General features: G+C 47.0%; 6 protein-coding genes across 6 annotated transcripts; 4 read left to right on the forward strand and 2 right to left on the reverse strand.

Annotated features, from left to right (window-relative positions):
- Positions 1 to 259: 259 nt before the first annotated feature.
- Positions 260 to 2553, forward strand: CTRU02_207876 (multicopper oxidase; the record flags this gene model as incomplete). The annotated part of the gene is made up of 7 exons (XM_036733134.1): positions 260 to 554; positions 612 to 762; positions 819 to 858; positions 912 to 1367; positions 1429 to 1707; positions 1764 to 2378; positions 2431 to 2553. 7 exons carry the CDS (start codon positions 260 to 262, stop codon positions 2551 to 2553), a joined length of 1959 nt encoding a protein of 652 aa, XP_036575175.1.
- A 940-nt stretch (positions 2554 to 3493) lies between these two features.
- Positions 3494 to 4527, forward strand: CTRU02_207877 (peroxidase; the record flags this gene model as incomplete). The annotated part of the gene is made up of 3 exons (XM_036733133.1): positions 3494 to 3604; positions 3652 to 3781; positions 3833 to 4527. 3 exons carry the CDS (start codon positions 3494 to 3496, stop codon positions 4525 to 4527), a joined length of 936 nt encoding a protein of 311 aa, XP_036575174.1.
- A 498-nt stretch (positions 4528 to 5025) lies between these two features.
- On the forward strand, positions 5026 to 7225 carry CTRU02_207878 (multicopper oxidase; the record flags this gene model as incomplete). Its single annotated transcript, XM_036733132.1, has 8 exons — positions 5026 to 5134; positions 5181 to 5313; positions 5368 to 5425; positions 5483 to 5584; positions 5652 to 6199; positions 6260 to 6371; positions 6456 to 7043; positions 7106 to 7225. 8 exons carry the CDS (start codon positions 5026 to 5028, stop codon positions 7223 to 7225), a joined length of 1770 nt encoding a protein of 589 aa, XP_036575173.1.
- A 362-nt stretch (positions 7226 to 7587) lies between these two features.
- On the reverse strand, positions 7588 to 9901 carry CTRU02_207879 (Cellulose synthase 2; the record flags this gene model as incomplete). The annotated part of the gene is made up of 5 exons (XM_036733131.1): positions 7588 to 8165; positions 8224 to 8563; positions 8618 to 8917; positions 8974 to 9446; positions 9499 to 9901. 5 exons carry the CDS (start codon positions 9899 to 9901, stop codon positions 7588 to 7590), a joined length of 2094 nt encoding a protein of 697 aa, XP_036575172.1.
- An 871-nt stretch (positions 9902 to 10772) lies between these two features.
- CTRU02_207880 (galactose oxidase precursor) lies at positions 10773 to 12386 on the forward strand (the record flags this gene model as incomplete). Its single annotated transcript, XM_036733130.1, has 1 exon — positions 10773 to 12386. The coding sequence occupies one exon, from the start codon at positions 10773 to 10775 to the stop codon at positions 12384 to 12386; it is 1614 nt and encodes a 537-aa protein (XP_036575171.1).
- Positions 12387 to 12579: 193 nt separating this feature from the next.
- Positions 12580 to 14028, reverse strand: CTRU02_207881 (uncharacterized protein; the record flags this gene model as incomplete). Its single annotated transcript, XM_036733129.1, has 4 exons — positions 12580 to 12860; positions 12914 to 13360; positions 13412 to 13525; positions 13911 to 14028. 4 exons carry the CDS (start codon positions 14026 to 14028, stop codon positions 12580 to 12582), a joined length of 960 nt encoding a protein of 319 aa, XP_036575170.1.
- Positions 14029 to 15814: the final 1786 nt, after the last annotated feature.

The following is a 15814-nucleotide window of genomic DNA, read 5'->3' on the forward strand; positions in this document are numbered from 1 at the left end:
TCATCCTAGGCCGTGCAAAAGGCATACCCCGGGCACGAAGCTGTTTCTTTTCAGTTGATCCCAGTGTGCATCAAAATTCGAAACGTTATTTTTCCTATCATAACTCCATATCGGGTAGAAAAGATTATCGCAACGATGGTCGACTAACGTGACGATGTTTGCCCAGAAGAAAAGCTTCGTCTTATACTCTGAGTAGCACTTCTCAAAGACTCACCGTATGTTCCGTTAATCTCTTTGTTACTCTACCAAGAAACCAATCATGGAATCTTTTGTAAGATGGCAGAAGACCGATGGTGTAGCAGTTTACAGCAAAACTGAACTAGGGAGCTACTTCAAGGATTCATCGTTCACTGCAACCCCTTCTTCAAGGCGAATTCGCTGGTCTTTGATCGGGTCAGCTACTACTATTTTTGTGTTACTCTTGTGGATTTGGTCATCTAAAATACACAATAACGGGCTCCTTGTGGATGAGGAACTACGTTCGAAGAGCCAGCACATCGAGCAAACAGTACGACGGTATAATCTCACAGTTGGAGCGCGATGGATGAATCTAGGTTCGTTCTCATGAGACTGAGAGCCATAGGTGAGATGATTCTGATAAAAGCAATCAGATGGTGGCGTGTGGAGAGGTATCTACGTTTGCAACGGAGAAACACCTTGTCCGACACTTTTCGCTGAAGAGGGAGACATCGTGGAGTTGAACGTTCACAATGACCTCTTTGCTCAGGTATCTGTCCATTGGTCGGGAATGAATCATCGTAGGTGAGCAAATTTCTATTTTAAAAGATGTTTTGGACTCGGCTAAAGTCCCGGCACAGGTTCGGTTTTTGGAACGACGGCACAGGGGGCTTAAACCAAGTATGTGTTCCCTCCTCGTTATACTGGTTTCTAGTTCGCTTACAAGACTGAAGTATGGCCTCCTACAACGAGGGAACTTTACCTCACGATATGATACCACAGGCCATTGGGGACTGAACTGGTATGCTGACCACACCGGTCTGGGTATAATGGACGGTGCTCATGGCCTGGCTTACGTTGCGCCATCGCCAAGGCGTCTCCGTCCTTATCGTCGAATCACATCATCCCCAACTGAGTTGGCCTTGATTCACGAGGCAGAGCGGAGCGTTCGACATATGCTGGTTTGGAACTATTACCGGCGAGATGCCGGCTGGCGCGTCCTTGAGTTGAAAGGTGAAGGAACAAGCTTGAATTGTTACGACTCTATCCTAGTTAATTCCAAAGGTCGACGACATTGTCGCCACCCAGACTACCCCTCAATTGACGGGAAAAGACTAGATGAGTCTGGATGCATGATTGAAGAAGGAAACGATGGCGTTCCTTGCACTCCCACAAAAGCTGACTATGAGGTGAATTCTTACACCCATCTCTCAATTGACCGCGTTCTCAATGTGTTTACAAGATTAACAGGTGATTGAGACTCATGGAAGGTCATGGATCATGCTCAATATTCTAAATATTGGATTTGAGCATGCTATCCATTACAGCATCGACGATCACAAGATGTGGGTAGTTGCAAATGATGGCGGCTTCATCGAACCACAGCTAGTGGATGTTCTCTATATCACCAACGGGGCCCGGTATACTGTGTTAGTGAAGTTAGACCAAGAAGGAAACGATTATACAATACGCCTTGTGTCAACGAGCAATCATCAAAATCTCTATGGATACTCAATTTTTAGATACCCAGTTAGTCCCTTTGGTCCCAGACACCAATGTGTTCCAACTGACATGCTGCGTCCAAGGCATTACGATACCCGTTACATGGGTCTCCAATGGAGATTCACGATCCCCCAAGCGGTTTAAGTCCATGTGTGGAACTCAATGGCTCCATACATCATTCATGCAATATAATGAGAACATCTTCTCTTGCACCTTATCCGCCCTTGATGCCCCCAAAGGCAAACCGTACCCTTCACTTTAAAATTGATAAACAGCCGTCTCGATACGAAAAATATGTCACCGAGTTCTTCCTCAATAAGAAACCCTGGCAACTCTATCATTCACAAATGGAACCGCTGATATTCGTTGACAATGTGTCAGCTGTCGAGCCTCCAGTCGTAGGCGACCTGCCATGGGGAACCACCGTCGATGTAATCATCCAAAACACAGTCGATGAAGTTATGCCATTCTACAAGCACGGCGATCCAATGTTTTTGATAGGCTCGAATCCCAACGAAACATGGAAGTGGGACACAGCCGAGGCTGCCCTAGCAGCCGGAACCAAGCACCTCAACGTGCAAGATCCCCCACTGCAGCTAGTACACGACGTGCCACCCCTGGGCTGGGCAGTGCTTCGATGGAAGATTCAGGTTCGTGGGGCTACTATGCTACACTCCAACAAGTTCAAATACTATGCGGTGAGTCTAAAGTTTGCCTAACATCCGTTTTCCAAGCTGACCCCGCATCTAGATGGGAATGTCCGTACCCTTGCTTGAGGGCATGGATTCAGACACGTGGAGGGAAGTGCCAGAGTATGTGAAGGGTATGCCGCATGTTGAGTTTAAGCCAAAGAATGATGGCGTTTTCGGTTAAGGTTGGCTTTCAAGGCAGCGGGGTTGCTTATTATTTTCTTATGTGGCAGCAAAATCCCAAACTCTCATTGCCGGTGCGCCCGTCTTGTTTAACATAAGCTTTCACTAGTTCAGAACGTTTGGAAGTGGTATCAATCAAGACTGAGAAAGTGGTGTAGTTCATTGCAACTTAATGTGGATTCATAAGAAAAAGGGGGGTAGTCTGGAACGCTGCGGTCAATCGATGTTTAATTTGATGTCAAGGATTGGTTGTGCAAAGTAACTGGCTTGCCAGAAAACAAGCTCAACAGAGTTTTGGATGCTAATATTTTGGCTCGTCATGGATGCCATGCTGTTTTGCCTCGGCAATATTTCTGCTGGACAGCACTCCATCAACGTGTATAAGGCATCTTGGTCAACCTAATATCAATGAGTCAGCTGTGTGTCAAAAGACTTGATGATGCTTCGCATTTACATGCCCAGAAACAGAGAATGTTAAGATCTTAAGAGGACCTCGGTCTCGCTTTACATATGTACCTTCGGCAGAAGTTATTGCAGTATTAATATGCTGTCACATGTTAAATGCGTGCTGCCACCTCGTTTGCATCATGATTCTAACATCCTAGGCGGACAGACGTACAATAATTGCCAAAATATACCCTTTTGCAGGAATGATACTTGAAATAAGATTAATCTGAGATGGTGTATCCACGCGTTATCCAACCCATCTAGACTCAGGACTGGGATTTTACTGAATTTTCAGGAATTAAGACATTAAACCTTCCTTTTTTACTGTGGTTCTTTCTCTGTAGGTATGGGTATACAGGTCTTTTAAGCAACTAAAGATCTGGTATTAATGACAACATCAAAATAGACCAGAAAGCGCACCGCTTGACCAGATTTCTTTCCCAGGTTGAAATCAAGTTACTGTAACGATCTCCGAAATGTCACCCACTGCAAACATGCTCCCCACCTATGTCCCTGTTCAGAAGGTTGCGGCAAACAATGGTATTGTCTATGCTTATCGTCGCCTTGGCCCCGCCGAGGGTATTCCCCTTGTGTTACACATGCATGTGCGTCGTCCTTTGCCTGAAGAGGTCATGGTGCTAACAGTGATTAGGTGAGGGCCTCCATGGGCTACTGGGATCCCGTATTCATACGTCCACTAGCGATGAAGCGCCCTGTCATTATGTTTGATCCGCCGGCAGTTGGGCAGAGCACCGGTAACACCCAACGCACACCGACTGACAGTGAGTGCCCCCTGTCAAGCAGTGAGGTCGCGAGCTGATTGGTGCTTTAAGTAAACACCATGGGAGAGGATCTGATTGCGTTCCTTGACGCTCTTTCTCTCGATCTCATTGACCTTCTTGGGTTCTCCATTGGAAGCATGGCCTGCCAAATGGCAACGCTCTCAATGCCAGATCGAGTGAGACGTCTCATTCTTGTTGGCGCGGATCCCTCGGGGCCTATTCCAGGAGATCACTTTTGGCCCCGGACCGATCCAAATCTTGATCGATTCCTGTCTCTTCAACGGAGTGCCTCTGAGGCTGACTGGGAGGCCGCTTACACCCTCACGTTCTTCCGCAATGATGATCAAGGCAGAGCGGCCGCCGAATCTTACTTCAAACGCTTGCGGCACAGTGAGTTCAATGAAAACGCTAGCGGTGGTGCACTACCAGCATTCAACAACGTAGAAAGCTTCATGATACAATTGGCTTGTATCAAGCATTGGTGTGCACCTGGTGATAGAAACAAACACTCTTATTACAGATTGCACGAGCTTACAATGCCCGTACTAGTCATGACAGGCGACGATGACTACCTGGTCCCTACGCCTAGGAGCTATGAGCTTCTGGATGGGATCCCAAACTGCACGCTAGTCATTTGGCCTCGTGCCGGACATGCATCCATCTGGCAGTATGCCGAGAACAACGCGGCAAGGGTCAACGAGTTCTTGGATAGTAATCCTGATAATTATGTTGAACCCCGTTTGTGATTATTAATCGATGTTTACCAGGTGTTGATCTGGTGAAAGTCTGAGCTTGGATGGAAACACTCCTCACTGTAAACTAAACTGCGGGCAACTTAAAAGTTTTTCCTTTTGCATAGTGAAACAATAAATTTGTGATGGTTACCTAATCTGTTGTTCAGCAACTCTCCTAGCCCCTATGTTGATGCCTAGGTTTCCTGGATACTTCAAAGCTTGGGAAATCGACATCGATGAACTTGGCATTACCCATGGACCCGCGGTACTAGTCGACTGAAAACGATATTGGCCCTCAATGAATCCGTAAGCACCCCTGAGGTTCGACCATTGGCCAAAGCCTGCTGTTGGGATGACAAAGACTAGACGTAGATTCAGGCTACTGTGAAAAGCCTGTTTATTTGTACCTAGTATATCATACAAATCGGCTTAAGCCGAATACAATAGTCCCCATCACTTTCTCGAGGAACATTTTTGTTTCATAAATGATGTCGAAAAATCTCATTTAAAATGTTGCAGACGAAATTGATCGGATTATTTTTCTTGTTAGCAGTCTTGGTCTTTGGGAAAAATGTTCGAAAGTACAATCTGACCTTGACATATGCCTGGGACAAACAAGGTGCCCTCTGAGAAGTGATCTTTCACGGTTCTCCACTCTAACTCCGTCCCAGATGGTCACGGCCGTCCAACCTATCTCATCAATGGAGATACCCCTGGACCCGTATTAACTGTTAATGAAGGAGAGACTCTGGAAGCATTTGTGGACAACCAACTGCCCATAGAAACCACACTTCACTGGTATGAACGCCTCATTTACTGTATCCACCTGGACAAGATCTGAGACAGAAATAGGCACGGAATTTATCAAATAAATGAACCATGGAATGATGGTGTTCCAGGCGTTACTCAGGTCAGCATGTCTATACGTATGCCTTGCCTTGATAATTGCTCATTCAATAAAATCCAGTGGGCCACTGAGCCAAGAGATAACTATACCTATCGATTTACACCTGAAGGCCAGTATGGAAGCTACTTCTATGATGGTCACTTTGGGCCTGCCTTCTCTGACGTGAGTTATAATGCTGATTTCGTCTACTTCAATGTTCCCTATCGTACTTAACACTGGTTGAAATCAGGGTCAAAGAGGTCCGCTTTGGATCGTGCCAGCTGAATGGCGACCTCGGCCGTATCGTCTTATAACCAACGATGAGCATGAAATCAGAGCAATGCGCGCAGCGGAAAGTAACCCGCGCCACATTATTGTTGCCGATTGGAATGATCAACCTATGGACATGTATCTGATTCGGTTCCGGGACACGGGATATATCCCAATCTGCGCCAATAGCCTCACTTTGAACGGACGAGGCGGAACACGATGCGAGTCTGCTCATGATCTTGAAGAAGCCGGTGGGCCTGGGCGTAATGAGAGAGGCTGTCGTTACATGATTCCCGGCCATGAGTACACTAACCCTGAATATTGCACCGAAACGCATCCGAAACTAGAGATTATTCAGGCTAATCCAGGAGAAGAATGGGTTTGGATTAACTTCATTCATTCCGGTGCTCACCACTCTCTCGCAATTAGCATCGATGAGCATGAGTTCTGGGTCGTTGCGGCTGATGGTGAATTTGTTCATCCGCAGAAGGTCGTAAGAACTCATGTTAACCTTGGCGAAAGAACGAGGTATTCTCCATACCATTCGCTTGATTCAAAAAAACCAGAGTTCAATAACACTTGCTGTAGCATTCTGGTCAAGATGGATAAGCCGGCTGGGGACTATGCATTGAGGCTCCATTCACTAAGATCTGAGCAGATAATTCAGGGAGCTGGCATCTTGCGATATGCTACAACAAAGGTGACTGCTGATGAACGCAGAAGACCGTTTGCTAAACGAGGAGTCAGTCTAGCTGATGGGTATTCTGTACAGGATGTTTCGAGCAACTCTAATCGGACAGTTCCCGACACAAAGCCATGGCTACATTTGAACGGAAGCCTTGTCGACACTGAGAAGAAAGCCATGGATGAAACAAAACTATATCCGTATCCTCCTCGGTCGCCTCCTGAAAAAGCTGACTTCACTCTTAAGTTCATGGTAAATAAGACTGGTCCGTCGACTTGGGTGCTTAACGCAGCACCACATGAGTTCTTCCGTCAGAATGTTCCTCCCATATTGTGGAACGAGAAGTCACGCGGCAAGACTTCGTGGGGAAACTCACAGGGCTTTCTCAAAAATGGATCTGTCGTTGACTTAATCATTGAAAACGGAGCCGCCGTTGACGCCAGCCACCCTTTTCACAAGCATAATCACAAAGTGTTCATCATAGGCCACGGGGACGGTGGGTTTCCTTGGATGAATGTTGATGAGGCTATGAGGAACGGGGGCGAGAAGTATTTCAACCTGATCAACCCACCTTACAGAGACGGGTTCACCTCACAGGCCGGAGAAGGAAAGTTTGTCGTAGTACGGTATAGGATCTACTTCCCGGCTGTTAGCATGCTACATTGCCACATGATCCACCATTTTGCAGTAAGTCTTAGTGCCTATCACATATCCTGATCACCTGGATTCTGAATAGCATCCAATTGTAGAGCGGACAACAAGTTATCCTACTGGAGGGAATGGAAGTTATGCCTCCAGTACCCGAGGAGCTAAAACGCAAACCTCATGTGGAATTTCAAATGCCCCTGCGATATGGGCCTTTGGACTAATAAGGAGCTCTGAAAATGTTGATGGCACTATGTATGGTTTCTTGGCAGAGGTCAATGCATATGTAATGCTACATAGTTGTTATTTCTGTTAATGATCAGTACCTGGTAAAAGAAGGAACAGGCAAGTCTGCTATAGTGTCGGCACTCGTTATCGCTCTTCTTTATGAAGAGAAGAAATAGTAACGCTAGTGGTCAGTATTGGAACGGAAACGTTGAATATTTGTGTTTTAAAGTTGATGGTAGCAAACTCCCTTCTCATATTATATGTTACTTGAACTATGGAAATAACAAATCTCAGGATGTGTGACTCGGCGCCATGTGTCTGGAACTTATAACACGAAGTTTGACCATATTTTGCCTGGCTATTCCAAAACACTGATGTCAACCCACCAAGTAGCCACAAATACAAGAGCAGCGTATGCTACAAACAGGGTGTATAGCTCAATGAACCCAATTGCAAAGGGTGTCCGCTTGACCTTTCCCATGACCTCGGGAATGGGATAACGTGCTCCATTCCTTCCTCTCTTGCCCAGCAACTTGTGTCGCTCAGGGATTTGTGGTGGGTAAAGGGCATATTTGATCGGGGTGAAGCAGGCCAACGCTGTGGGAACCCATGGATGTGTAGGCCAAGCAACCTTCCGAAGAAGCCGGACACATAGAATTTCGAACCCGTGTTCGTCATGAACCACGAGGGAATGCTCACGGAAAACCCGAGAGCAGCGCATATAAGCTCCAGTACCAAAAAGAACAACGATGAGCAAATGGACCCACGCACCGCAGCCAATAATTATATGCTGAAGGCGCTTAAGTAAAGGAGCCCTTCGGTCGGGATCGCGCTCGTGATATACATTTCCGATGCTGCCCGTTGGAGTAAAGGTGGTTGTTTTACCACCTAGACTCCTGGGAAGAATGAATGATCTGAACCATGCTACTGTTGCATCTGCGGTCACATTCATTAGAAGGGTTTTTAAACCTATTAATCCACATTAAATACTCACATGGAGCCTGATAAAAATATTGAGCGGATTCCCAGATAGCTGCACGATAGCCTGATAGAACGGCTTGGTGAACATCGTGCAACCAGCGAAAAACGACAATACCACAGTGAATCCGCAGTAACATCCGCATTTCCGCGAGATCACGCCAGTAGACGAGATCAGCATTGGTCATGGACACAACTGCGGCGAGAATAAGACTCAAGGTAGCCATCTGAGTGCGTAGATGCACACTCAATCCCTGAGAGAATCCGATTAAAACCTGCCTTGGTGTCTGACTTTTGGTTCGGGAGGGCAAAAGAAAGAAGCCAAATTTGATAGCCATCTGACAACCTCCGATATACTAGCTTCAACTTAGTATGAAAGCGGCAGAGGGAACGGAGCTTCATGAACATACCCATCTGACAATCTGCTTAATGTGGGCGGCGTATGTGTCAGGCACAAGACCCCATTGAAGGGCCTCAGGGACGTAGGTTGTCTTCCAGCCTTCGGCCATAGCCATCATTGAGCTGGTGATATCCTCAGTAAGAACATCGGTTGGGAATCCGCCGATGTCGTCAATTGCCTCCCGCCTCATAACCCAACCGGAGCCAAGGTTGAACCCAGAGCCAGCCAGGCCGCATACAAGGTCCCGACAGTACCAACTGAACTTGTTGCTCTGGAAAAGAGGATCGTCACTTGGGACATTGTAAAAGTGCTGAAAGATGCATTTAGTTCCGTTGAACCTCACCTTGTTTGGGAACGATTACTAACCTGGGCTGGACATACGACTCCAACTCTCCGGTCACGCATAATGTGAGCCGTGACGCAACGGAGCCATCTCGGCTCTGGAATCATATCCGCATCGAGGCCAGCTACGAGCTCGGCAGCGCCGCCTGGCAAAAACCCAGCAAACTTGACGGCTTCATTCAGATTACCTGCTTTCCAACCTCCAAGTCTGGAGCGAGCAGTGTAATAAAGGTTGGGATGGTCGTCGGACAGTTGGCACACCCATTCCTCTAACAACTTAGACCTTCCGTCATCGGCAACGATAACCCGGAAGCGACTAATCGGATATTCGACGCTCAGCGCAGCGCGCACGGTGTCTTTGACAATGTCAATTTGCTCGTTGCACACCGTTACTATGACATCTACGGACGGTACATTATCGCCTAGTAACCGTAAGTGAGGTTGCCATCGCCCTGTGAGAGCACCAGACTTGATGATGACTTGAAGAATGCCATCAACTGGGAAGGGTCGTCAGATTAATTCTTGCGAGTCTTGGCGATGTTCACATACCTGCCAAGGATACTTCCCATACCACAAAAACCCAAGCCAGGACAAGACGGCTCGAAGAAAGATTACTCTCATTTCCAAAGTGGTAGAGAGTCCGAAATTGGATATGAGTGCCCCAAAATGAAAGGAGCTGCGGGATGAGGTTTGTCATAAAGAACAAGCGAGCAACATGCTGACGCCAGGGAGCAATATACATAACATCTTGATCCTTGACGGCAGGAGTGCGGTCAATGAAAACCGAATCTTCGTCCACAATATCATTTCTGAAGCTATATGTCGTAGGTGAGTTTAGTCGAGATTCATGGTAGCTCTCTGATGCTTTGCTGGGAGAGGGACGTTTGAGAGACCCATCCTTCTCACTCAGTAAATTGTCAAAGTTGCTCATTTCTTTTAATGGTTTCGACATGGTGCAGACCTCAAATCTGTGACGTCGCAAGACAATCGAAGTGGCGGTAATACGGATGTATACCACAAGACCTTTGAGAGAGTCACGAGCACGCATTTATCATCTCTGATCGTTTGCACAGTCTCCGTTAAATACTTCAATAGCCATGAAGAAATTTTCTTCTACAAATGCTTATCAGCAGACACGCTACTGCTCATGTGTCATTGCCGATTTCGCTGGTGACATTGTTTCTTCAACCCCCACTGAGTGGTGATATGGAGGCTGAAGCCCTGCTCACAAATGTTCTGGACCTGAGGTCGTTGTGCCCAACAGACTCCCACCTTCCCAGCAAGGCAGTTTGAATCCGAGCAAGCGGCAAAGGACTTTTGCTAGATATTGTGATTGGTTGGATGCATGGTTTGCAACTCGGACTCGAATAAGCTCTAGCAACTTCAGTAGTATGTAGGCTGGAGAGTTCCACGAATGGGTTAAGTCGTGCAGGCTTAGTGTCTTATGCGCGTCTGACGTGTGCAAGAATCAGATCCGCAAGGCGACGAAGAACGTTTTCTGGTGGGGATGAAGAGGGGGAATCTTGTCTTACTTGACCAATCGCGGCTGAAGTATCGACATTAGCGAATCGACAACGGCTCAAGCAAGTTCATGCGCCGCACAGCTGCATATCGCACTGTGTGCATCGAGATGATACGATAGAGGCATTTCACTTCACGGTATCCACTGACTACTCAACTGCGAACGGCGTTGAGTCGCGATCGGATATTGCTCTTAACGTAGCTAACAAGCCCTCTCATTACCAGACTTATTCTAGGCAACAGACATTTTCGGCTTCTGTGACATCATTCATTAACTTGGTACTACTGAACAGAGCATCAACATGATCACTGGCCCTAAGACGTGCCTGGCAATATTCTTTGTCAGTTTTGTTGTTTTACTATTTTACTTCTCAATTGATAAGCTACCACCAAGAGCGAGGTTAGAATGGCACTCGTCAGAAAATCCTTCAGTCGTAGGAAAATGGGAGCCAAGTGTTCCTGTTCCCCTAGTCCCTGTCGCTGCGGCAGTTTTGGGCCATACAGGAGAGGTTCTTTTATGGTCAGCGGATAACCCAGGCTCATTTGGAAACCAAGACCGGACGGTCTCCGCCTTGTACAATCCGAAAACAAGACTGGTATCCAGCAAGATAGTCTCTGAGACCGGACACAACATGTTTTGCCCCGGTCTATCACTCAACGTGTTGGGTGATGTGTTTGTCACCGGAGGGAGCACATTCAATCACACAACCATCTACCGCTCTGCAAATCGGTCTTGGGAAGCCGGTCCAGGTATGACCACCGGCCGTGGCTATCATGCACAGGCTACACTCTCAAATGGAAAGATATTCACCATTGGGGGCTCTTGGTCTGGTGGAGTGTTGGACAAGAACGGCGAAGTATTTGATCCAACAACGCAAACTTGGGTGTCTCTACCTGGTTGCCGGGTGGAACCAATGCTCACGGCCGACGCCAGGGGTGCATTTTCTGCAGACAATCACCCTTGGCTTTTTGCATGGAAGAACGAGTCTCTATTCCAGGCAGGTCCGTCTACGGCCATGAACTGGTATGGAACCGGTAATGCAGACTCTCTGGGTAGTCAATCCCCAGCGGCTTTCCGCGGCCACAACAACGACGCAATGAATGGCAACGCGGTCATGTATGATGCGGGCCGAGGCAAAATACTCACGTTAGGCGGAGCGCCCAGTTATGCATACTCTTCTGGAAAAGCTACCGTTCATGAAGTGACAATCTCAGAGCCATTTGGGAATGTTAGCGTGGAGGAGCTTCAACCTATGCATGCTCCTCGAGCCTATGCCAACAGTGTGGTGCTTCCTACAGGAGACATTTTCGTGAACGGTGGAGCAACCTACGCGCTACAATGGACCGATGTCAACGCAACGTGGTATCCTGAGTTATGGAACGCCAAAACAAAAAGGTTTGAGCGTCTTGCACGCATGACAACTCCTCGAACCTACCACAGCGTTGCAGTTTTGCTTCCCGACGCTACTGTGTTAACAGGTGGAGGGGGGCTCTGTTGGGAGCCATGCGAGGACATACCTCAATGGGAAGCGGGAAGCGACCATTACGACGTTCAAGTGTTTAAGCCTCCTTATCTTTTTGAGCCAAATGGGGACACTCTAGCTAGGAGGCCAAGAATTTTGACTGTATCGAACACAGAGGTGGCATTGGGCGATAACCTTATAACGCAGACGGATATAAACGTGTTAGAGTTCACTTTAATACGTTATAGTTCAGCTACTCATTCAATCAACACAGATCAGAGGCGGATAGTACTGGAATTTCTGCCCAGAGCTAGTTCTCCAAAGCTCGGTTGGAGCTACGAAGTTAAGATACCGCTCGATCCTGGGATAGTCGTGCCAGGATACTGGATGTTGTTCGCGATTACGTCGGAAGGAGTGCCTAGTATGGCAAAGACTTTACTACTTCGTATATGATGTACATAAAACAGAGACAAAGTTTAAATGTAAATTTTCCATGTGAGAAACGGTTTAAATCCTTCTAAACATAGTTTTTAGTATGCTATTCCAATTGGTGGCACTGTCTGAAAGATCAAAGAATTGTAGCAGTAAAGTAAGACACGTATAGCTTGTTCAAGGTATCCAAGAAAAATGTTCTCCTTAAACTCTACTATTCATCTTGTTCATGAGATCCTAGTGTCCACTCCTCAAGAGGGACGAGTTTTGGCAATTTGACCTCCTTATCTCTGCCCCACCTAGGCGAAAAGACCACAGAAACGGTACTACTCCCAGAGAAAATGTCGATAGCTAAGACGCTGACACCCTCGTTTGACATATCTTTCAAATTGTCTTTTCGCGAATCACCTTGAGGAACGGGCTCGAGAGTCTCGAAGACAGCATTTACCGGAGACTGGAGTATTACATCCAATGTCTTGTTATTGAGGTCCAAGCCTAAGAGCCATTAGCTAAAAATGTCAACGTCATTTGTCTGCCACTTTACTTACGAGCCGTCCTTTGGTCCTTGCTATATGAGATACTGGCATTGGTATGCATTCGCCACTGGAAGCTATGCGGTGAAGTCCCAATTTCGTCTTGAATCAACACCTGTCTTCGTTTATTGAGCATTCTCAAGCCGCGTTGAATGCGTGTCCCATTATAAGCGGCAGCCATGTTGACAATCCAATACGCTGTGGTCTCGATGAGGTCGGGATCGCCATTCATCTCCGACGATTCGAAGCGGGTTTGCGGTTGGGAATCTGCGATTTGGTTTTCGCCATTCATCACCATCGTATTCTGCCCTTCAGTTCTGCAGCGGTAATAGTCCCACCGCCTACTATCCTGGCTCTCGCCTGAGAAGTAACCTTCAGCCAAATAGTCGTCCTGACAGAGCTCACCGGCCCATCGTTCGCCCATCGCATCAAGCACGAAGTCGCCGGCATCGAGATTACCATCTGCGAGATGTCATTAGCGTTTTGTCAACTCTTACTTTCCGTCTAACATACGCGCTGCGTGGCCTATCATGCTACCTGCTTTCATCGCAATGAACAAGCCCTCAGGGTCACTCCATGTCGACCTCATAGAAACCCAAGCCCCTGCGTTGTCCGGGAATTCCCGATCTAGTGGCAAATTGTAGACCCAATTACCAGTAACTTTAGGCGTATACCATAACATGCTCAAAGGGTCAGCTGCATCAAGGCGATCTCTTTGATACAACACCAACTTTGGGTCTGCAAACTCTCTGCCATAGTACAAAAGAGCATTCGCCGTTGCAGTGAGTTTAAGAGGGCCGCAGTCTCCATAGTTAAACTTTTCAGTCATTCCGTTGTTGTAAATGTGAAATAGGGATGTGTTTCGAAAACCTTGATTCGCCGTTAGGAGTTGGTATGTGCTGCCTGTGGCAGTCTGTAGTGCGGAAGTAAGTTGAGCATGGGCTTGTGTTCCAAAATACCTAGATTCTAATCAGTACACGATTAAGTATTAACCTGGAAAGTAGAAACTTACCAGTAGTCGGGAGTCTCAGCCCAAGTCCCATCAGACTCGACAGCCTGGGCGCAATACCGCCGAGCATTATCCACAGCAAGCGGAAGCAGCCGTCGTGCGATACCCGTTTGATCTTCATGATATATGGCTAGCGCACCAATTATCATACCTCCATTAGTTACACCTAATCACATGATTAGGATTTCGAAAACTTTATGTGTAAAACAGATCGAAGGTTGCCTTACAGTTCCAGTTCGATCTTGCTGAGAGGAACCATTCAGAACGATCATAAGCCTGCAGTCCCTTTGATAAACCCAATGAGACTATGGACCACATAATGGCCTCCCTTTGTTCGACACTCCAGACATCAAAGAGCCAATCATATGCGTAACTGAAAGCGACCAAAAACTCGCCAACATCAAGCCAATGTCTGAAGATTATATCGGACATTAGCAAGGAACTCAGACTCAGTGAAAAACTATACTTACTTAGTATTCCAATTGTCTCCTTGGGTACCAAAATACTGCGATGAGTTCCCCGAGGCCACGATCAACTCTTCCCAAATTCTTTCTTTCCATCTAAGGTCATGGGAGATGCGAAAGGCATATGCCCAATGCTTGATACGAAGCTGCAACTCCCTCGCCACGTCGAGCACTCCACTTCCAGTGAGGGAACCATCAATGGAGTAAGTAATCGACGGTTTATCATGCAATTCAACCGCACGACTGAGAATGCTGCTGTTCCACGCACTTAGATAGGGATCCTTTCGAATAAGACTAGGTATTCCGTTCCACTTTTTCCTTCCTGCGAAAAGTCTTGGATGTTCTGCGACAACTTCTAGTAAGTGCTGAGACGTACTGAACTGCCAGGCATTTTCAGGTTCCGTCTCATGTCCATGCAAAAATGCTGGAGGCTCGGGTTGGCGCAAAGGACTGTAGGAAGGAATGCCATATCTGTTACGAGAAGCAAAGGCGACACCGTCTTCTTTTTTGTCAGAGGCTGGGGGATGAAAATTGTTGTAAAAGCCAATGTGATACGTCGGATCTCGGAAGGATGACTGCAAAGCCGCAAAGAAAATCAAAGAGACGAGGCACAAAGCCAGCATAAAGCGTAACGGTCTTGCTGCTTTTCTATTTGTGATATACCCAGCCATGGCTACTTCGTAGATGATTTTCTTTATGTGCCTTACTACCTACATGCTCTGCTATCAGTAAGATATGGTGAAGTAGACGAAGACGTAGCGCGATTGACTGACCTTGTTTGGCGGAATTTCCATGACAGTGAATCAGTCAATTACTGTAGCATGTTTGCCCACCGAATGTCTAAATCTGACCTGCCGAAATCGGCGATTATTTCTAGGGTTCCATTACAGCTGCTGGAATCCTTTCTCGTCTTACACACCATCTAGCCTCATGGAAGGGTTACATGGCTCGCGTAGTTACATGATGACTACAGTTACCCCTACATCCCATAGGGAAATGAATCCACCATAACAGTGTGAGACAAATATGATTACGGTGCTGCCTTTCTAGCTCATAGACCAACCACCATGAGGTTACACAAAAAGTTGATCCATTTTAAAGCCCACAGTCTCCAGTCATTGCACGCTAGATACTGTAGCTTAAGCGCCCTTGATGGCAATGCAAAAAAAACCGCAATTTTCGAGCCCGACTGGAGCTCCACTGTACTAGATATGGTATTAATGCCAATTCCGGCGAGTTGGGCGCTGCAAAACTGAGCGTTTTATCGTTAAAGTGACCGAATGCACGTTGCCACCTAGATCGCTTAAGTGGCGACAACTTATGACAAAAGGTCCCTTGGCGCATGTTACGAGACATTTCGGCCTCAAACCCTGTAGAAAGCCGGTGTGCTTCATGACTGATTGCCGTATTCGACTAGTTCGCTGTCACAAACAGGGTATGATG

This window comes from Colletotrichum truncatum, assembly GCF_014235925.2.
Source record: "Colletotrichum truncatum strain CMES1059 chromosome Unknown Contig_0004, whole genome shotgun sequence".
NCBI lineage: Eukaryota > Fungi > Ascomycota > Sordariomycetes > Glomerellales > Glomerellaceae > Colletotrichum > Colletotrichum truncatum.